Source organism: Macrosteles quadrilineatus, unplaced genomic scaffold (assembly GCF_028750875.1).
Source record: "Macrosteles quadrilineatus isolate MER2022 unplaced genomic scaffold, UCM_ALF_1.0 Scaffold_3__2_contigs__length_128488019, whole genome shotgun sequence".
Lineage (NCBI taxonomy): Eukaryota > Metazoa > Arthropoda > Insecta > Hemiptera > Cicadellidae > Macrosteles > Macrosteles quadrilineatus.
The window spans coordinates 109,678,934-109,702,928 of record NW_026542596.1 but is presented as its reverse complement, the minus strand read 5'-3'; the positions used below and the strand labels follow the sequence as shown (position 1 = coordinate 109,702,928).

General features: G+C 36.4%; 1 protein-coding gene across 2 annotated transcripts; it reads right to left on the bottom strand.

Annotated features, from left to right (window-relative positions):
• Window positions 1-1,719: 1,719 nt before the first annotated feature.
• On the bottom strand, window positions 1,720-23,763 carry LOC128990883 (probable tyrosyl-DNA phosphodiesterase). 2 transcript variants are annotated; one of them, XM_054413518.1, is made up of 12 exons: window positions 23,480-23,763; window positions 16,193-16,312; window positions 13,032-13,215; window positions 10,699-10,860; window positions 9,387-9,595; window positions 8,872-8,974; window positions 8,181-8,291; window positions 6,077-6,343; window positions 4,737-5,004; window positions 3,936-4,051; window positions 3,166-3,373; window positions 1,720-1,966 (listed from the first exon to the last, which is right to left on the bottom strand). In XM_054413518.1, the coding sequence occupies exons 1-12, from the start codon at window positions 23,484-23,486 to the stop codon at window positions 1,838-1,840; spliced, it is 1,884 nt and encodes a 627-aa protein (XP_054269493.1). In that variant the 5' UTR covers window positions 23,487-23,763; the 3' UTR covers window positions 1,720-1,837. The 2 variants fall into 2 exon arrangements, with proteins under 2 accessions (XP_054269493.1, XP_054269494.1); XM_054413519.1 differs by having other exon boundaries at window positions 9,387-9,592.
• Window positions 23,764-23,995: the final 232 nt, after the last annotated feature.

The window sequence follows — 23,995 nt, the reverse complement described above, 5'->3', positions numbered from 1 at the left end:
CTTCTGAGCTACTCTTCAATCTGGGAGAAGCAAGGAACTGGAGCCTTGTTTAGACCTCGACAATGTCTTGCAGCCATCTTCACTAATCTATTTCTTGGGACATTTAACACTTGGAAGGATGATACAGCCAACAATGTTGACACAGAGCACTATTATATTCATTGCAGAGGAAATCCTCCAAACTTTCTTCAGTTTTTCTGCCATTATTATAATTTACTCTTTTTTTTGCTGTCCATGCAGTTGGAATTCATACAGGAGGGGGAATCACAGAAGGAAGTACTTAAACACTTCAATGGAATGTGATCCAAACCCATGTGTTGTGCATGTGCCAGGAATAGACCCCGTCCCTCCCATACCAAATTCTGAGACGCTAACCACTAGGTTAGGAACACACCCAATGTCCATATATTCATATGACTTCTTTCATGGAAATATTTGGTCAAAAATTTGTCTGCACGTTTGTTGCAGCAGGCGTATTTTTAAAAACTAGGCAAATTAAAGAATTAACCCTCCGAGTGTTATTTGTCGCTGCAGCGACTCACAAACACTGTTTACGGCGAAGGCTCTATGACTGACAAAATCGGATTGAACTGGATCAAGTTAGGTATCGTTTTATTTGACAGATTCAGAGCTTTCTCCGGAGGTCTGTCTCTAAGCGCTTTTCATTTTAGTTCCGAAAATATTGTAGCAGACAGCTGACGTGCGTATTTGTAAACAGCTTGGTTAACCTCGGACCGATGACTGATGTGTTTTATTACGTTTATCATTGTTTTAGTGTTAAAAATCAAAAGTAGTGATATACGTGGTGCATTATAAGAAGATTTAAGTGATTTTGAAGGGCTGGTTGATGATCCTGAAGAAGTAGGTAGTCATATTGATGTAAATTATCAGCCAGATTCCTAGCTATGGTTAGGCTATGCATTCTTAGCTAAACGCTATCATAGATAAAACATACTCCCTTAGTAGATTTCTCATCCTAATGGAGCAGCTGAAGACAATTTTATTGTTAGTTCTGTACGGTTTATGTAGAGGTCGTGTTTTGTTTACAATTTGTTTCCCTTTAATACAGTCATTTAAAACCTCGTTTAGCAAAATAATACGATCTAATCATAAACAATAAATTGTCCCCTAGTTATTTAACCAACTGTAAAGCACAAATCAAGAAATTAACCCTAAAATAATAGAAACAAAATTTCGTCAACACTAGCGCCCAGCGTGGCGTACATGAACTAGACATGAAAAACTAGCTTCAAAATTTACAATGAGATTAGAAGTCTACTTGTGTTGGTTAGTCTATGACGCTATGTACTGAAATCTGTTTTTTGCCCATAACTTATTTATTTGCAAATCTACTTCCTTATATTATTATATATTTGTAATCCTCATAAAATTTAGAACAAAGTGGCTATTTTCAAATATTTATAGGCCTATAATTTATACAATTTCATTGAGCGCAAACTTTTTTTTTTTAATTTTTCAAAATATTTTTTTTTTACCAAACAAAAATTTTTTGAAACAAATGTTCCTTATGTTTTATGTATAATATTGAAGCCCATGATTTTCCAAACAAAATGGTATATAATTAACATTGTTTTCAAGCTTCTCAGATCCGTTTTAATAAAACCTTGCAAATGAGCAAAAAGGCAGATATTAGGCAGACATTAAGGCCAAAACAAGGGACACTCGGAGGGTTAAAAGTTTTTAGTAATAAATAATGTATGACAAAAATAAATTATTTATTTAATAAATGCATTGATATAAAAAATAGTAAATACAATAAAACAATGAGACATGCGTAATCCTCATAACAAATTAATGCAATGTAGATGTTAGTGCACTATGTCAGGTTGTCCATGAACCAAGGCACGTCACTTGAAGTGTAAGGAGTCAGTGGAACATCGTAAGGCATCGGAAATTCCTGAGCGCCACCGGTTACCTGGCTGACTGGAAAACTGAGTGTTCCTGTCTGTAACAAACAAAAATAAATTACATTCAGCAAAGATAGATAAACAATCATCACTATTGTGTCTGATGATAATTGGAGAGTCCAGTCGAAATTGATCACCACCTACCATTTTTTATAATTTACAAGAAATGTTGATTAGGCCTATATGAACTGTTATGTTTTTATAACTCCTGTACTTCTTTGCAATTTCTTGATTTCAAGCAACATGTACAATAGTAGTAAATTAACCTTTTGTGAAAAATATTGTACTTTTCTGTTACCAGTGCTAAATAAACATGATTCCAGCTTTCCTTTTCCAGCATTTTATAAAAATTGGAGCTTATTTTCTTCTGAGAATTATAGGGATTTTTTAATAATGTAATTATTTTTTATACATTTATTTGAAATATTTATTTCTAAGATTTGTCCATCGTGATCTGAAATGGACAAGATTTTCAATGGATAGATGTTCATAATTTTGGCGCGATCGCGGAAGTTGTACCTTGAAGGGTGGGGGCCACTAGGGTTAATTTGTCCTATAGCCATGAGTACCCTAATTCCGGCACTTGTAGGAAAGGAGGAGTGAAAATAGCCTAAAAATCAAACTACCAAGCAATGGTTGGTATTTGGTTGGTATGCTCCAAGAATCCGTTCTGGAGCCGCCCCTGGTATCAGAAGTGTAGGAAGATGCATTTAATTCCTTTATAACTTAACACTTTAATACATATAAAGAAGGATTACCATCTATTTACTGAGTTATTTGGCAACTTTCTTGATTTTGTTTACCATTATAATTGACTAATAATATTGGTGAACTAGGCGGATTTTTGAAAATCCCGAAAAAGGGGTTTTTTAAAACGTCTATAACTCGAAAACGGTAAGAGCTAGAATCGATTTGACGAAAAAACGTAGTAGAGCTATAACTAGATTCTATTAAATACTAGATACTTTTACAATTTTTTTTTCCTAGGCGCTAGGCACGAGCCTGGGACTGTTTTTCACATTACTGCAGGCTAGACCTAGGGGTTGCGGCATTATCACTTAGATAAAATCCATTGTTGATTACGCGGGAATTGAACCCAGGACCTCAGGGACTAAAGTCCCGCTCTCTAACCACAACACCAGCCCGCTCCCAAATATTTTTACAATAAGTAATATTGTTGTAAAGTGAGAGACATCTGGTATACTTGGACTTGCAAGATGATACTGAGGCAACTCACCACAAACTTTGGAATAAATAGTACTCCCGCCTCGTAGGACAGAATGGTGGTAGCGCCCGCCTTAGTGGTGGAGCCCCACGCAGCCTTGGACAGATTGGCAGATGTCAGGTGAAACCAGGCGAGTTCTGACAAGTCTGGGGATATACGAGTGTAGGTCTTGATGTGGGGCATTGCCTTCGTACGATGTCTGCTGTCACACTTCCATTGGCTACAGAAGAAATAAACGGTATCAGCAATCAGACACATACTTTCTCCCATTAGCTTGTCCTTACCCCTTATCATGAGTAAGTGGTTGGGGTAGCCATCATATTTAATGAGAAAAATCACAAAAGTTGCAGCAGGAATACTTCAAGTGTATGCATTAATTATTTTATGTTACATATTTGATGATATTTATTAATGGTGGTACAGTACAAATGAAATATTTTATTACAACAAGTATCAAAATGTAATGATAATTTAGATAAATTGGGGATACTATGGGTTTGTGATGACAACAACTTTTCAGGGAGATTAGGAATATTTGACAGCTGCAGACACCCAGATATTAAAGTACTGTTTTTTTTCTCTAATTTTATTGCTACAGAACTGATCTTATTTAATTGTTTAAGAACTCTTTTTAAATGATTTTAGCCACCTTCATTAAAACACATGATCTCAAATTAAATCCTAAAATAATGAAGATCCAAAAACATAAGTTAACTTTAATCATTGACAAACTATTTTTTTCATGAAAGTAAGTTATGTAATTGTAATAAAGCGCTTCTTACAAAAGGTATTGCTTGAGCCACTCTTGTTTCTCGTGAGTTCTCCGAGAGTACGGTAGACCTCCTCCTCCCAACAGTCCATCGTGACTAGCAGCTACGTTGTCGAAACTGGGATAAACCTGTAAATAGCAATCTATAGCTCTTTACACATCCATAATACATACTGTACATTTTTCCATAATATTCCAGTCCAGTGAACAAAGTAGACATAATGACATAACTAGACATAACTAGACAAACTAAACTCCTCACATTCAATCCATACAAAGGCTACAAAGAAAATCAGAGGTAACATAATTTTGGAAAAGGAAAATACATTATGTTACTTGTCCAGAAAATAGATGTTTACTGGACAAGTAAGGTTGTTCTGGCATGAGACAAAGTCCTGTGCGGTATTACCATAAGAGTAAAATAGACATTATGGACAGGTTGCGTGCAATATTTTTAATATGTAAAAATCACACACCAACTTATGTCGGCAGGACCGCGGTCCATCTTGGATTTTCTGCCCATAACGGCAATGTTAATGGTTGAAGCGTTATTGCAAAATATCTCAGTTTAAAGCTATTGAAACCGCGGATGTGATTTGCTATCTACTTTTTAATTTTAATTGTTAATAGAGGTCGTCTAATTGTTAATAGACCAAAAAAATGGAATGTACAGAATTATCTATTTCCACTACACACTGTAAATAAAACATGTGATTGGAATTTCTTCCATTTGTTTTGATTTTCTGAACTGAATGTGAGGAAAGTTAATGAAAACAGGAATAGTGTGGCAAAATACAAATTTCAACTTGCTAACCAGTCTGATGGGAGGTGGCGACTGTACTCCCATCCCCACCCCGTTGCTCATCGCTGATTTTACTTCACCACAGAACCAAGACGTGGGCTGCGGTCCGAGACTGCCGATGGAGGAGCATTGCACAATGATCTGCCAGGTGCGTGGCGGGGCGTCACTACGAGGCTTGATACGTGCGTGTGTGCGAAGCAGCCCTGCTAACTTGGGCAATCCCCACTTGTCTCTGTCCACGCCCTTGTGTGAGCCGGGGGTTGACGCCACAAAGAACACACTGAAATAGGAAATTAAAGTTGTTATGAAATGTGAATAGCTAAGTAATTCCCAACTTAGGAGGTGGAACCTTGATTTGGTAGATGTAAAGTAAAAAAAATGACAGTGACGTCAAGGCTCGCACCCAAATGCTACCACTAAATTGAATCAATATTCAAAATATTGTACTCACTTTTGTTTGGCTTAAATTAGTTCAAATTTATTAAGAAAATCCCCTATGTATTTATTTGACTGTAACACTTCTGTTATCTTTACTTTTATTGAAATAGAAGTAAAGTTGATTTATCAGTGAGAGTAAATTGATTGTTATTTTAAGAGTTTTTTACTCGATGACTAAGTAGGAAATGACCAAAAAGGCAAAATCATTTGCATAGTCTTTATGTTGATACAGTAAACAGTTTCTAAACTGTCATTTGAATAAGAATATGTCAGCCAATGCACAATTGGTCAAGGCTTACAAAGGAGGTTGAAATGAGACTATACTGGATTTTCGTAAGTATGCCATTTGTGTCACTTTCATGGTCAACAATGTTTCAGTCCATAAAAATATATTTAGCAAATAATTGTAAAATCTGTACAGAGCACAGAAATGCCAGTATTGTCTTATTTTGATTCATTAGTTGTTCAATATCCAAGGTAATTTTTTGGTTCCTTGGTTCTTACAATATGTTCACCAGTAACTGAAAGTTAACCATAAAAATGAGTATACAACCATAAATGTACTGTACTTATTTTCAATTCCACTCACCATTTGACAAAATTATTTGAGATATATATGTAGCGGATCCACAAAGGTGTGTACTTAAGGAGAATATGAGTGAATAACAAATATTCATGAATATAGGTACTCAAATGAATGAGATCAGAGATCACAGATCTACTGACTAAATTCAGCTGGTTATTTAGACAGGAGCACCCAATTGTCAATGACAGCTGGGTCAAGTTTTATACCATTAAAAATCTTTCAATTTTTTTTAGAATCAAACAGGCAATATTCTAATTAGTAGCCGAGAACTATACCCTCTTAGCTAACCAGTTAAATACACATTATTAATTTAATCGATGCAACTCACTTTACGTTTGAAAAGTCGGCCCGACGCAATTTCCCGAGCCAGGGTTGCAGTTCCGGGCGGCGGTACGCAGACAGGTACTGCATCAAGTCCTGCTTGAAGTTTGTGGGAGACTCCCCTGCCGCAGAGTCTGCGTCTAGAGACAACGCAGGACACAGAGGAGACAACCACACTCCTTGTGCTCTGTTGTCCCAGTCTGACTCTACGAGGTTGGCTGTGTGTACGCAGACTCTCACACTGCCGTCCCGATACGCCAGCACACACATCTTACTGTAAAGCAACAAGTTGAATCGTTAATTTACATACCCTAGTCATTATTGGTACCGGTAACACTGGATTTTTTTTTTTAGGGAGAGGAAGGAAAATGCGGGGAGTTAACATTGGACATGGAAGAGTGTAAGATGTTAGTTAACTATTTGAGTATGTTATGGAACTACAATTAACAGGTTAAGTCCCAGCCGTCACACTCCTCTGTATGTAAGGTCTCTCTCCACGCGGGAGTGAGTGAGTTAACAAGCCAGTGGCAGATCCAGAGGGGAGGCGAAGGGGACGACCGGCCCCCCTCATGCATACACATACATATATTTTTTACTGCATATATTTATATTTATATGTAATACAGTAGTGCATAGAAATTGCGTAAATAATTTGTCACACTAACTTTAGACAAAGAAAAGGTATAAAACTAACATTTTGGAGACTTAGTTTACACTTAATTTTAGTTTACCCCGAACCCCCCAGACCCCCTGGTTCGCCCCCCCCCTTGTGGCTGTTCTAGATCCGTCACTGTAGCAGGCTCAGTCCCAGCCAGTACACTCCCCTGTATGTAAGGCTTCTCTCCACACGGGAGTGAGTGTGTTAAGAAGGTATTATACAGGATGTTAATAAAAGAATTACGGTATTTGAAACGTCTGTTGCTCGGGGACTATTAAAGATAATTTAACGATTTAGACATCAAAATATAGAGAATGTTTTTCCTCTTACTTTGATAAAATTTAGAACAATTTAATAAAATTGTGATTTTTATCTATCTTGTATTAAAGCGTAAAACTGGCACGTCTCAACACTTAGGGCGATTGGCGGGTTTATCTGATGTCTTAACTGAATCTTGAAGGCACAAAGACTCAATCTTTACAAATTACATCATGAAGTGTCGATTTAGTTATGTTTAAACGAAGAATGTGTCGGGCAATTTATTTTTCTGGCTTCTGATGCTAAATTGTTGTATTACTTCAACTTTGTCATCACTTGTTTTTAGCCGGCCAGGTGAATGTCCTTTCAAAACACTGCAGTGCTTGGAAACTCAGTAAACCAGCGTCAAATTTCTTCATCATCAAGTAGATTTAAATTTAGTTTAATTTAGCAACCAATTTAAACTCTGTGCCTTCTGTTGCGCTACCTGGCGACTGGCGTCAGGCGTGTGAGTTGCAGTGGCAGCCTACAACCACGGACCAGTTTTATGCATGCCAAGGTCAAAATCTTCCCTCCCTTGCTACATGGGAAACCAAACTTAATTGTTTTAGCTTCAATTTGACGTATAAATGTTTAGTTACCTTGAATAGTACCCAAGCATTTGCCATTTAAAATCCCAGCATTCTTTTGTAAACACCCTGTACATACACAGTGTATTTGACATATTGTTATTATAAACTAAGATAGGGACTAGAGGTTTGCAAGGGCAAGTCTAGCCTACAAGCTCGAGCACTTGAACACCAAGTCCAAAAATCGAGCTTGAGCCCAACGTGTTTGCAACGATTTAAAAAAATCAGACTTTTGTCATGATCGCCAATGACAACAAAGTTTGTGTGATCGAAGGAGATGATGATGTCTTCATGACCATGGGAGCATTCAATATATTGCAGTGGTGGTCAAAGACAATGATGATGTTAACAGGATTGTGAGAGATGTTCAGATTTTGATTACAAGATGTTTCTTTTACTGCAGGAAATATTCAGGATTTTGCAGCGATCGCTGAAGAAGATGATTGTGTCTACAGCAGTTGTAATAGCCATTACCATTTGTTAAAAACACAATAATAAAGAACAGCTAGGTCCAGTTGTAATATTAAATTATATATAGGATATTAGCAATAGCAAAAAATACTTACGTATGGTGACTACCAAATGGTGATGGACATTTAATTTCAACTGCGGTAACATTGGGAAAACTCAGGTTTGCAACATCCATTTGACCATACAACAATGTTATTGGTTTCCCCCTGAAAACAATGATATATTATTTCAACATTATTTTTATATATAGTAGTCAGTAGTACATTATTGTTTTCATCACGCTACTAATAGTAGCAGGTTTTAAACCAACCTTTTGGTGTTTGTGTATAATAAAGTGAGACCATACAAACAACTGGATCAATTAAGCAGCAATTGTATACAAAAATTCTGTCTTCAGTACCTACTAGATCAGATAAGAGTTTCACCGACCTGGACTTCAATAACCCCATGACAGTACCCATACACTCTGTGAGCATTTCAATTTCAGGTAACAATAAAATCAGGTAAACAAATCTTTTGAACTTTTACTTACAATTTCAGTTTAGGGCCGTACTCAGACCAGATTTTCCAGGCTATTTTACCGGGGCCCCGCTAAACATATACTTTAAGGGGAGGTGGGGCCCTAATATCTTTACTGGGGTCCTGCTTCAGTTTAATAACTATGAACAACACATCTGAATTGTTTATGGTTAGTAATGAATGAACCAATACAATAAGCCAAAAATGAAACTAATTTGATATATTTTCTTTTTAAAAGTTACCCTGAACATTCTAAACATTACTGACCTCTGCCCTGCAATATGATATTGGGCCACTAGCCATCCAAACTCTACCATGAAGTTGATTTGGAGTGAGGACTCCAAGTCTCCCAGAGATGGGTCTAAAATGTCTGCAAACAAAATACAGTCAGAAATCAGTCTGATTACGCAACAAGATTAATCTACGATAAAACATTAACATCTAGAATTACGTGGTTTTCAACTTCAGTAACGACAGTAACTGTTGGAAGAAATTCATCAAAACATCACAAGCTAATCATAAGCTGATAATTATGCCTGAACACATGTCTCTTTTTAACTCACACTTTTTGTAGTTGAGAATGCTGTCAGTGACAGTGAAATGTTCTAATTTTTTGTGTATAATGTCAAGTTTTGCATTTCTTGAGCCAGATTGTAGCCTACTCTTTCCCATTCAGCTTGCTATCCTGATAGAAATCCTAAATACCTAGACATTTAGGCTCTATTTTACATCCTTATCTCTAATTTACAACCTTAACTACATGGTACACATGTTTCCTCTACCGTGCATCAACAGTGACAGGGGCTCCGTATGTGTTTTCTTTGAATCCGTGATGGATGTAAGAAAGAAGTTGTATGGACTAGCAGCCTTGAGCTTCTCACAGATCTTTCCTTGGCTGCGTTTCTTGGCCTCATGGATGTACTTCATGGCCTCTCCTATGTTGCGGGATTCTTGCATGCGTCTACGGTGCTCCTCACTACTGACTGGGATGCTGCAGAAAAAACTCAATGCTACGGAGAAATGTTTTGTAAATTAAATTATAACTAAATCTACTTATTGATTAAGCTAGGCTAGTTAAATCAAGGACAAGAAACTAAGTAAGGTTCAATGTGGCCATATCTTGCGATCTCGGGGACACCGCTGATCGTCTCTCGCAATCACAAAACACTCTTGAGCATATTTTGGGATCTCATCTTCATCACTGATTTTCTCTGACAATCCTGTCAACTCACAAATGTAATCTCGACTGTAGGTAGTAAGGTTACCAGTATCGAGAACTGATTTTTATTAGAATTAGTTACTGATACTGACCTAAAAATGTGATGGCACATTGGTAATTATTACTTTTTATTAAGGTTACATTACAATTAAATACAATTAATTATCTTGCAATGTGTACACCTTCATTCAATAAATGTTAGATACTGAACTATGAATCGATGGGGGGGGGGTAGGTACAACTCAAAATTCTAGGCAATGGCCTCCTCCAAAAATCTGTCCTGGTCAAAATACTCAAAAGTTGAATTTTCCCCATTTCATGTATTACGTAAACTAAGGGAAATTGGACTACATATAACTGGAGAAAACTCAGGTGAAGAGCAGCAAAGGCCTCTGATAAAAGACCCAGACTTGGAAACTGTTAATTTTAGATCCATGAAGACAGTCATTATTAAATATTTTGGTGTAACAATAGCTAACCTCTAATGGCATTTAGTGGAAAGTTTTCCAATAAAGGGACAGTTTTTCCCATCTGAGAGAAAATATTTCTTTTCTAGATGTGAATCTACAACTTGAGTTGGGCTCCAAACTGGTCACTGGAAAATCCCAGAGCCGTTAGCGGTTGGCCAGAATCGGACGCAGAATTCCAGGTCAGGAGTCCTGCTTTTTAACCACCAAAAAGCCCCACCACAAAAAATGTGTACCAAAAGTGTTTTTTGACTAAAGAACATACAACAGTTCCAAGTACCATTAAGACGTTGGAAATAGCTACTCGTCTATAATAGCAAATACAAGTCGTTTACCATTATGTTTTTTAATAAGGTAGTAAAAGAAGAATTAAAAAATGATAAATTTTGAACAAAATATATAGTTTACCTTGATTGGGTGGCCATAGTTTTCTTTATATCGTTGTTGTTAGAACTGTTGTTTCCAGAATCATTTCTTGACCCTGAGGAACTTTTTTCTCTCTTTGCCAAAGGACTGTTGTCGAGACTGTCTCGGATACCTTCAGCCGTGATTAATCTTTTCCGGCCAAAACTGTTGGTCATACAAAAATAAATCTTAATCAACCACAAGAATTAAAACTTAATATTAAATCAATTTAATTGGGTTATAAAATCAGAACCAAACATGTTGATAAATTACACAGACAAAGACAAAAGCTGATTAAGTCAGAATACAAAAATGTCAACATTATTCATTAATGAATTGAAGTTTATATTATTCTGCTATAATATACTTAGTAAGCTATCTCTACGATCATCAGATATCAGAAATACTTGTATCCCTGTTGAAAATAGGACTGAATCAAAACTACAATCTTGAATATATTCAACAATGAAGTTTATTCATAAAGTAAATGGATGGATTGCTATAAGTAGTTAACTTATTGATGTCAGAATTGTTTAAAATTTCTTTAGTAATTAATTATTTAAGATTTTATCCTTTTGTCTTTAATAATTTATGTATTCTAAGATGATATGTCCATTTTTTACCGTTGAAACCCAAAAAAATAAAACTCCATGTCCTTCTCCTCTTTAAATGTAAAAAGAAGCAAAACAAGTGTTGTGTGCAATCCTTATACCTTCTACTTCCACCCAAGCTGGATACCGTTTAATTAAGGTGGGACCTCCACACCAGCTAAGCCACACAGTATAAGCTCAATATTGATTGCACATTTATGGGATTTGGACCTGCACATATAGAAAGACTTCAAAGCTACTCTCGTCAGTGCAACACCTTAGCCAACTGAGCTACCATGCCACCGTCGGCCGAATGGGTTGATTGCCCTATAAGCAAATTACGAGATTAGCGCTCGCAGGTTAGATTCCACAAACTACTTGAACGCCAGTGGGTTAGCAGTATGGCTACCTCGCCGAGAAATGTGGAGACAGGCTGAACACATGGGTCATCGTTGGAGGGTTATCAGTAAATCAACGCTGTAGTTAGAGATCTGATAACTGGGAGTCATTTGTGTTTGTTGTTCTTAAAAAACCATAATATGTTACTCTTACTCCCAGGGCCATCTATATCGCAGGTGATATTTAGCCGCACCAACAAATCCTCTCCGATTCCACCTGTCCTGAGGCTCCAAAACTATGCATATCTGACTTGACCAAGTCCCACCATCTCCGTTTCGGTCTCCAATGAGGTAGCCTTCCTTCAGGGTTATTTCTACTGATAATCTCAAGTTGAGACGTTTCTTCCCTTCTCATCTTGTGTCCAGCCCATCTTATCTTCTACACTTTATCTCACTCACAATTGCTGCACTGTTATACAGGTCTCTAATTTCCCTATTGTGTTTCTTCCTCCACTCTCCTTGGTCATGTATCTTCTTCAAGACTTTGTTTTCAAAGACAATTAGCTTCTTTCTTATTTTATATTCATGTTTCCGATCCATAAAGTAAAACTGGAATAACTATTGATTTATACAACCTAATTATTGTTTTGTGTGACAGTGATTTGGATGGGAATAATCTATTGCATGCGTATGAACATACTGAATTTATTCTGTGTTGAATCTCAATTTCTTCTGAATTTTTATTGGATATTGTGACTTCGAGATATTTGAATTCTTGAACTTGTTCAAATTCATGACCATTGACTAGGAGAGGTGTGTAGTTCTGGTCTCTTGTGAAGTGTATAAATTTGGTTTTTGAATCATTTGTCTTCAGCCCTATCTTTTCTGCTTCTCTTATGAAGACATCGGTCAGCGTAGTTAGGTCCTCTAGCTTTTCTGCCATTATAGCTACGTCGTCTGCAAATGCTAGCACATTCAGTTTGTCTCCAACTTTGACACCCAGGTTCGTTTCTGCTTTCTTCTTTAGTGTATCCTCCATGGCCATATGGAATAAAATCGGGGAAACACCATCTCTGTCTGACTCCTGAGTTTACTTTGAAGGTTTCACTGTTTTGTCCATTTATTCTCACAGAGCAACAAGACCCAGTTACACTAGTTTTAGACTGGTTGATCAGTTTTTTCGGGATCCCGAATTTTTTTAACTGTAACCATAATCTTTCTCTATCAATGCTGTCATAAGCTTTTTGGAAGTCCATAAGATGTTAGGGAATGGAAAATTTTGAAGATTGATAAATAACAAGCCCAAGGGAACACTTAACCCCAAATAACACTTAGTGGTTGTTATCAAAACTAATAAATTATTGAATTATTTCATATTTGCTTTACCAACCAATTGATTGACAGTTACCTCGTGTTGTTTGATGATCCTGTTTCGGCATTGTTTGGTCTGACAGAGGGAGATTCTTTGTTGGTCGAAAGTTTCTTCAGAATTTCCAACTGCTCTTGGAGAGTCTTTGGACTGATCCTTGGTTTTACATTGTCAGGTAACTTGTCTGATCCTGTTCTTTTAAATGATTCCAAAATCAAATCCACTGAAACATAACATATTGAACTTTAGCTGAAAAAAATTAATAAGAGTTTTTTTTAGGAAAACTGTGTTTAGTCTTAAGTTTATTAATTTGCATGAGTATTACTCTGTATTTGGGTGGTATGAGAACATTTATTTATTTTTCAATATAATTCAAGTTAATGACAGTAGACTATTGATACTTGAACATACAAGTAAAGTTTGACATACAAGTAAAGGTATGTCTGAATATTATATTTTGAAATTTATTGCAGTAGAACTATAATAATCCAAATCAATTGGGACTATATTGCATTTGATAATCAAAAATTCAGAAAGTTGGATTTGTACAACAATTCTGGTTGTTTTAGAGAAAATGAGACTACTTGAACATAGCTTTTACCATTGAGATCGCAGAACGCGTCTGCAAATATTTTTGTAATCGGGAAAAAATTCACGCTTTTGACGCCACTGCGGCGGATTCGAATGTGATTTTCCATGATCACGGTAGATGTTTAAGATTTTAAATCGAGGAAAACGATCATGTTTCTGTGAATGGGAAAGACAATGATAATGTCTACACGACCACAGGAGGATTTTTGGATTTTGTCGTGTCATGGATCCTGGCTTCTTTAATAATGATTCTCATTAATTAATTGTTGGTTCAAGTTTTTTTTTCTTTTTTTCTTTAAGCAACTTGAATGGTTGGCGATTCAGTTAGTTGGAGTTTGGATATTTCGAGTCCTACTGTAAAATTCTGATAAATAATTAAATACCATACTAGGGGCCCATCCCAGCAATTGCTGCCCTTCACCTCCGTTGTAATTTGTCCTTAACCCCTTGTCCTTATGCTATCCTAATTTGTCCTTATGCTGTGCACCATTCCTAAATAATCTCCTTCGTAGTCACGGTTTCCCCTAACACGATACATTTCAACACTGCATTACTATTCTAACTTAACCTAAAAACAGAACATTTAGATTAACAAACAAATATGCAATGCTTACATCAGCTGGTACATTTAAAACTGCTATACCACTGTAGCAGTAAGCCAATAGGTGAGTGAGCATAGCGAACAAACTTCAACCAATTAACCAATTCAACCAATTCAATTAGGACGTGATTGAGTGATGCGAACGAGCTCATCTTAAAAATGAACAAGCATTTGACATAGGACCACATTAGGACAGGACGACGTCTGTCGGGCCAGCTGGTTAAATATATAGTTGTCATGTTTTATAAGTTCACTTTGCATTTGTTTACATTCATTGTAATTTAAGATGCATTTCAGAATACACCTATTTTATCTTACACATCTTATATATGGAACAAGATGTAAATTATGTGAATAGTAAACCTTCATTGAGTATAAAAATATCAGAGTAAAAGTAACCAAAGACCTTAACACCAGGTCATGAACATCCTTATTACTTTGTATGAAAGTTTTAAACTTGTCAAACCCATTATATACATAAAAATTCATAATATATAAAAATTCAAGGACAAATATATAATTTCCACTGGAAATCTATATATTTAATACGCTACGCATATTTTTGTCATAATTGTTTTGGAGTAGTGGTGCTACCGATCACCATGTCCAAGGTGTCGTTAGAAAGGTCTTAGCATGTAGTTTTGCCATCAAACAAAATAACGTTGGAATTCTATCAGGGCTCAGCCCCAGTGGCCTTTAAAGTTCTCATGTTATTCTTAGGGAGAAAATGTTTGTTTACATTGGAACAGATGAATACTTTGAAATTTAATTTGAAACAGCTGGTTATACTAAAATTTTGTACAAAATCAAAACATAACCAAAAAAAACGTTCGACATTATGGAGATTGGAGACTGTAATAATAATAAGACATTGACCAGGACGGCCAATAGGAGGAGGCCGACGAACTTTAACTGGTAGACGTGAACGAAATACAAATACGTAATACTATTGTCGTTGATAGATAGACGAATACAGCAAGCACCCTTCCATGTTGGGTTTAAGTGTGCTCACAACAGCCGCCTGAAGATTTCATATTCAATTTAGGACTGTTGGATAATCGCTGCATAAGCTGTTGATTTTGGAAGACAAGGAGGCGGGTAGGACTACATCGGAAACAGAAGAGATGAGATATTATTAGATGAGTGGCAAATACGTTGGGAGCATAGTGTTTTATGTTAACGTTTTAAAGGTAAACGTTCGGCTATATACCTAACATCAGAAAGAGACCGGAACAAGATAGGGAGATGGGCCATTATGAAACGCAGTTTGTAACAGGACGTGGAAAATCTCAAGGCGAATTTGTGAAGATTTCACATGGTGGAAGAGGAAGTATGTAGATGTGGAGAAATAAAAACCACGAGTCACGTTTATAAATTGTCCACTTCAGGAGACAAATAGGAGAGAACAGGAATAAGTCTTGGTTAAGATAGGTCTAGAGATTAGAAAATAAAACATGATGAGTGACAAAGAAACAATTGAGAAGTTTATAAAAGTAGCTAGGGATATAGGAAAAACCAGGAATACATACAGGCGTTAAAATTTAAAAAAAGAAACAAACAAAACTAAGAAACAAAAGTAATGAAAACTTGCCCATGAAGGGGAGAGGAAAGGTTAGAGCGAATCTCAAGGATCCCTATCGCTCAGGGTGGTATGGGGAAGGGAGTCGTGCTGTTAGGCTTTTGGACACATAATCTGTCTAGAAACCTAATGCAGCTATGAGTAAGGCTATTTGTAGAAAACACTATACATAATAAATGTTGATTATATCGATCTGTTGTGTATATCTTGAGTATTTCCATAATCTTTGAGTCGAATATTTAAAAATCATCAGAAATTATGACTGTTATATTTGTTTTAAAATAACGCCTGTAATACTTAGCAATTGCTCGAATTCAAGCAACAGGTACACTAGTTTATTATTTATTGCCTACAACAAATAGTCTTAGTAGACTTAAAGCATTAGACAGAACTATCACATATCTTAAAGCTATCAAATAATTAAATTACAATGCCTGTGCTCAAACTCTTCAAAATGTGATGGGTTTTTCCGGTAACATCCTTCACCATAGCTACATTGTGTTTTCCTATTTCCATCACCTACTGTAGAGCTTTCTTGATCTTCACTATCTGAAAAAGATTAAAACCCAATTACAGCGGTTACCTCATTAAAAGTCATGTTTTTTTTATATAAACAAATGTGACAATCTTAAGGGAACAGCCAATTTTAGTAGATTCTAGCCCATGGTTGAAGGAAAATACATGTGTGCGCTATTCCCATCATATGCTGACGTCACTCGGTTGCAAACAGCATTTTACCAATTAGAAAAATTATAAAAACAATAACGATCAAATAAAAACAAATATATAGGTACTTATGTTAATACATCAGCTGATTTTTTGTTTGCAATCTGGGTGACGTCAGCAAATGACGGGAATAGCACACCTAGGCTATGTATTTTCCTTACACCATGATTCCAGCCAGGAAAGTTAAATGGGAGTTTGCTCAGTCTGCAGGTTTACTGCGACAGGGGTATTTAAGTTTGTGTGTAACATTTACTTATTTATTTATTTATTTATCAACGGTCAACACCATTTCATCTGATTGCATAACATATAACAAACATAGCGGAGCTTAATAACTAGGATCATACATGACCAACAATAATATTAACAAGCAAAACAATGATCAACAAGAATAAATGTTTAACCCTTTGAGTACCATGCAAAGATATATCATTTTGCACAACACATCTGAAAAATACTTCACAACGATATATCGCCGTCAGTAGTCTTACCAAAAATAAATTGCAACGATATATAGGGCTGGCGCTACTTTTGATCATGTGAGTTTTAATGGGCATACCGGTTGACTCGGTTGTTATTTTAAAACAACGATGATTTCAATCGATTTCTCATACGATAGAGGCACGATAAATGGTTTCTTGGCACTTTTGGGATGAAAATTTATACTTTCACTGATTTGTATTCTTGCGCACTAAGCTTCGTCCCTATGGAAAGCCTGGCACTTTTAGGACATACCTAGTAAAAAACTCTGGCACTTTTCGGAAAGTACCAAAAACAATTTCTGGCACCCAAAGGGTTAACAAACTTAACAAGAATTGGATAAAAAAGATGTAAATGAATCTGGAATTCCATAACTTTAACATTGTAACTGAATATAGCCTAGAATAGTGTATGTGTGCCTAGAACCATGAATGGTGTGTGTGTGTTGCCAGCACAGTGGTTAGCAGTCTCAGGATTTGGTGCGAGGGTTCTATTTAAGGCTAGGAATATCCACAAACATTACATTAACTTACACAAACCTTATTTTTAGCTGAATATGAAAGAAGGGTGAGCGTAGAATGGAGTTAGATGATCGGTGGATCTTTGAAACTGACTAAACTTAAGACTGGCACCTGTTTCTAAGCCAGGACCATTTGTTGAAAGCCCAATGATCAGGGGCTGCAGGGTGTGGTTTCAAACCGTGAAAAAGCAATGGAACCAGTAAACTTGTCATTACTAATCGAGCACTCTAGTATAGTTAGTTACTATAGTTTTCATAAATTCAAACAGAATGTCAGAGTACAGAAAATAGTTTTAACAATATTCCATCAAAATGTTGATATAAGTAATCAAATTTAGAGAATGAATCATTTGCCCTTAAGGGAAGATTCGCTATCTACATACAAGAAGGTTTTAACCACAGAAATAGCTTCAATAGATATTAAACACTTGAGTACCCCTTTGGTGTGTGAAATAGTGGCCCTCTCTGATGTTATCGACAAGAGATCAAATCACTAAATTTTAGGAATCTATGGACCTCCAAGAAAAGACAAAGACTCCTACCCCGCAGCTCTGAAGACGGTAACAGCAGTGTTGGACGGTTGGGTTTCATCAAAAAATACTATTGTGACAGTAGGAGATTTCAATGTTGATTCCCTTGAACTGTCAACTGAAAGAACTCAACTTCAACTGAAGAAATGTTAATGTCTTTTGTCTTGCAGCATTTCAAGGTTAAATCTTCCACGCACCTGTGTCACCAAAGAGACCTCCTTATCAATCGACATGTTTTGTATTTGTTCAAAGATTTTAAATGAAGTGGATTTCCAGGTTGCTTCCACTAGTATTTCAGATCACACTGTACAATTGTTTAGGATATGGAGCAAAGGATAAACGCTACCATCACAACAACCTGCAGACGGATAAACAACGATAGCCTTAGGGATCTGAAGGGCCAACTTTCAGCGCAAGGTTGGGAGATGGTGTATGAGTGAGTGTGATAGCTCTGATGGTCTACAACAGTTTCATTACGACTTTGACCCTTTATCTGAATTCATCCTGTCCTCTCCTGAAAGCTTGGGCATATAACAAGTTTGGGGCCCTGTAAACCCATCAAGCAAGTTTTTTATGTGGAAGCTGGCCAGATCAAGGCACAGTTTCTAGATGCTCTTAACACTTTTATTCTGACTGGAATAAGTGAAGACAGGGATACAGATCTGAATAGATCATATGATATGAAATTTAGGTTGCTGAGAAAGGAAGCAAATGCCACCTACATAGTAGAATCAAGCAACAAAAATAGAGTTGTGCACAGAGTCATCAACAGCGAGAGAAAACAGAAGAAAGAGCCCCCAAACTCAGTCAAGCTTAATGAGTGATCTCAGAAACTCAATGTTCTAGGTTTCAGGGATGCTGCGTTGAGGTGGCTTCAGAGCTAACTTACTTAGTCGGGAGGGAGCAAGTGGTTGAGATCAAACAAAGTGTCAATGGAACCCACAACCCCATCAGATCTGACACTCTGACAGACTGCCAATAAGTCGAGGGTCCCTCAGGGGTCAGTCCTGGGCCCTCTGCTTTTTATCCTCTTCACAGCAGACTTTTCCGCACACACAAAGCCTTTTTGCAAGACTATAATGTATGCCGATGATACAGTTCTACTTATGTCATACAAAAACAGAGAAGACCTGGAAGTCCAATCTTACGTTGCTATTATGGCAGTAGAGTAAGCTACTATAATATGAACAATCTCGTATTCAATGTAAAGAAGACAAATCAGCTCAGCTTTGGTCCTAAGAAGGAGGAGGTGTCCGTTCCCTGACATTGAAAGTATTGAGGATACGAAGTATTTAGGTGTGGTACTCAACAGCTCACTGTCATGGTCATACCATCTTGACGAACTCTGCAGCAGACTCAACACTGCCATCTTCGCCCTCAGAAGAGTGAAGAGTGTTAACATCAGGACTACATGCAGCTCTCTTAATGAGAGCCATTTACGCTATGGCATTGTTCTATGGTGCGCTGCAAGTCAAGTGAATTAGAACCGTGTGCTCAAAGGCCCTAATTCAGAAGAAAGCAATTTGTAGGCCTACTCTGGTGGGACTTGATGCAAGAGGTAGCTGTAACTATAGAAGAGCTTTTATAGACCTTAACCTCTTAACTGTCAACATATCTCCTGGAAGTTATCAACCTTGCAAACTCGGCAAATTTGAAGAGAAACCAAAGCCTTCACGCCTACAGGAGAAACGCCCAGGACTCCAACCTGACAGTGCACCGCACAACGAGGTTTCAGCAAAAGCCCACTTACGTCAGAGCCAAGTTATACTATGTCCTACCAATGGAAGTGAAGAGGTTATCTACCTAAATTAGACTATTTTAAAAGCACTTTTTACCATTGGAACTTTTGGGGGCTGCACTTTACTTTAGGTCCTACACTCATTCGAATGAAAATATCGATCGATATATCGATTAATCGATTGTTTCATTCGATATATCGTTTGGTTAGTTAGGTAAGGTTAACCTAACCTAACTAACCAAACGATATATCGAATGAAACAATCGAACAATCAATATTTTCATTCGAATGAGTCTAGGACCTAAAGTAAAGTGCAGCCCTTTTGGGGGAAACGCCTATTTCACCCTGAAAATCGTGTTTGGAAATCAAGAAAAATGCTAGAAATCAATGATTTTACACGCATGTAAAACTTTTTGGGTACAATTTCTTAACTAGACTAACTTATGCTAATATCTATTGAAACTATCAAATTTAAAATATTGTTTCATTCGATATATTTCCCATATCAGTCATAAAACTAAACTATCATAACCTAACCTAACCAACCAAACTTGCTGATAGTGAAAACATCAAAAGAAGGTTTACTAATAATCGGTATTATCATAGCTAAGTTAATAAACTGTAGGTAGGTACCCAACTTCTTATTGCTACTTGTCAATAACTTAATACTAACCTAACCTAGCATAACCAGGGTTTACCAAAAATCGGTCATTTTGGCACATTGTTAACCTAAGCATGGGTTAGGTTGGGTTGGGTTAGGTTAGGTTAGGTTAAGTTAGTTTATTATATATTTAATTTGGTTTACCCAAAAATGGGGTAATTTTTGGTACTTTAGGCCTACTACTTTTTACGATTTTTCAAACCTGGTTTCCTGGGTAAAAACGGCATTTGCCAATAAAGTGTTTAAAATGGAACAATAATAAAATAAAACCCACCCTAAGTTAAAAAGAAAATTATCAATTGCTCGATCCCACTCTCTCTCTATTAGAGTGTCACAAATCACTTTATTTTATTTTATTTTTGAACATAAACGGGTCGCCGGAATTCTACCCCCGGATATTTACCCCCATGAAAAAACGCTTACGTCATTTTGACGTCACGAGGGGCGGGGCTTATACACGTTCGAGAAACAGCCCGCGACTGGAAATCTACCCCCGGACATCTACCCCCAGACATCTACCCCCGGACATCTACCCCCGGAAATCTACCCACCGTGGTCAGCTCTGCCGCGTATCGGCCAATATTCATTGTTGTAATTGATTTTATAAATTGCTTTACCTTCTTATATCCAGTAGGCTAGTAAACATGAGATATGTCGATGTCTGTTTTAAAATTATCTATATTTATAATTCAATAAGTTGTAACAGTCCTTTTCAACCCAACCTACTTCACTGATTTTTACGATTGAGGTGTCATTTAAAAGCTTAAGATCTAGCGCAGCACAAAATGGTACGGTAATTAAAAAGGATATTTCGATTAGGGCTTGGGCTTCAAAAGGTTGACCTTTGATTTATTCCAATGGTTGACCAACTTTTGCACTATACAGTAACAGTTTAAAAGTGAAATGTGAGTAGTACTCATCAGATCAATTTTTAAGTCAGGTTGTGAAAACATGAATAGATCGTCTGCAACTGTAAAAAGGAGATGAAAAAGTTATGAAAATAATATAATATTGCGCACTTTTCACATGGTCAAGTGTTACATCGTACTGAACCATTGTTTTCACACACATTTCTTAAAGGGTAAAGTGAATAAACTGTAGTGAACTTCCGGTTTATTCAATGTAGGCCTAGTAGTAATAATAAGTTGTTAATTGTTTAGTAAACCAAAACTCAGTTAAACTGTTAAATTGAGAAAGAGGATCAATAAAAGTCTGGTGTATAAAGGTAAATTTTTCATATCACCTAGTAAACTTAGTAAAAAAATTTAGTTTCTAAGATTTTAAATGCGTACTAAGAAAGGATTTTAAAGAATTTTCTCTTAAAGACCTCAAATAAGACAATTTTTAAAATTCAAAATAATGGCCACATTCAATTTTTTAAGCATAGCCTAATATCTTTTAATATATATCAACGATACGCCTATATACCCAATTCGCATATTCAGAGAATGTAAAGTCTTATTGGAAAATCCTGCCTTAAAACAAAACTTGTCAAGTTATGTCTATAAACAAGTGTTCAAAAGATTCATTCATAAGAATACCATATAGGAAGTGAATAAGCAGGTTTCCTGCCTGTAAAATGAGCCATTTTAAAGTAGTATACAGAACAGAATTAGGTGAAACCCGTCGACATTGACGGTTAATTTCAAGGCTTATGCTAATTCATATAACTGCGATAAATAGATTAAAGTAATAAAAATTTTGAGCATTTAGCTCTTTAGCTTTTATGATGAGTAATACGTGTAATTGCAATAATGACTATTGTGTTAGTTACAAAATATGGTTGATCATTCAATGAATAAAATATTTCCCATACCGTACGTCATAAGAGTTATTATTACAATGTTAACTGGTTTCTCTTCTTTTGGAAGAACCTTTAAATAATATTAAAATCGTATTGGTCAATCTTTTGTGATAAACACTTCCGATCTGCGCTCGTGCATGCGCCGTTAGCTGTTATTGTATGTGAAAGTTGGTCAACCATTTAAATCACTGTCTGAAAATAAATCAAATGCTCAAGGGTCACACTTTTGAAGCCATTTATCAATATATAGTTATAAATACCATTTTGCGTTGCGCTGGATCTTAAGATTTAAAATTACACCTCAATCATAAATATCAGTGAAGTAGTTCGGGTGAAAAAGGGCTGTTACAGCTTATTTTATTAGGAAGATAGATAATGTTAAACAAGGCAATGACATATCACATGCTTAATACTAGATATTAGTGGGTAATGATTAACCGAAGAGCCGTTGATTTACATAAAGCAATTAATAAAATCAATTACAACAATGAATTGGCCGATACGTGGCAGAGCTGACCACGGTGGGTAGATTTCCGGGGGTAGATGTCCGGGGGTAGATGTCTGGGGGTAGATGTCCGGGGGTAGATTTCCAGTCGCGGGCTGTTTCTCGAACGTGTATAAGCCCCGCCCCTCGTGACGTCAAAATTACGTAGGCGTTTTTTCATGGGGGTAAATATCTGGGGGGAGAAATCCGCTACCCCACATAAACGGCAAACACCATTTTACAATTGGGTTTCAACAAGATAATTAATATGAAATTAGAAGTTAGCAAAGAACACAATTAATTGAAAGAAGGATATAATTAAAAAACTATACAAAAAGGCTGCACTTTACTTGACTTTACTTGACGTCCTACACTCATTCGATTGTTTTTTCGATTCAATATTTTCATTTGATTGTTTCATTCGATATATCGTTTGGTTAGTTAGGTTAGGTTAACCTTACCTAACTAACCAAACGATATATCGAATGAAGCAATCGATTAATCGATATATCGATCGATATTTTCATTCGAATGAGTGTAGGACGTCAAGTAAAGTGCAGCCTACAAAAACAACAACAATAAACTTACAACAACAATAAACTTACAACAAACAACAAACTTATTGAAATGGTAACATTAGGCTTTCTAAAAGATAGCCTATATTACTACATAAATGTTTAATATAGGTTTTACCTAGGTAAAAGGTAAAAGTTTAGGGCTATTAGCTGCAGCTTAGGCCTAACTATGCAAAAAAGGACTCTGCTACTGCCTACCTTTCATTTTATGACAATTTGTAAGATCAGAAGTGGCCAACTAAAGTTTTATCAAGTTCAAGTTTCTTATTGCAAGATCATACACGTCCCTCATTTTATTAGATGATGTTATGTTACTTTATTCCTCAGTTAGGGCTAACCATAATCTTTAAACAATACATCGTGAATTTCTATCTTAGTTGTGTTGGTTCCGAAATATTATTGGATTTATTAATCATAGGTATATACAACTTAATGAACATAACAAGAAGAACGAACAAGAATAACGAAGAAGCAAGTAGTCTATAGGTGATAGGTCTTAAATCTACAGAAGAGAAGAACAGAATGATGACGACACGACAGTCCACTAGTCCAGTCTAAAACAAAGAGAAAAGAAGAAGGAAACCGGTCGAAATAAAAGAGATCGAAGGGTCTGCCTTAGGGGAGGTACAAATGAGGCATTTAGTTCAAAATTCATCCGTGAACAGCGTTGTAGTAGAGAGCACTTTGGCAATGAAGGTTTACTAGTCGCAAAAA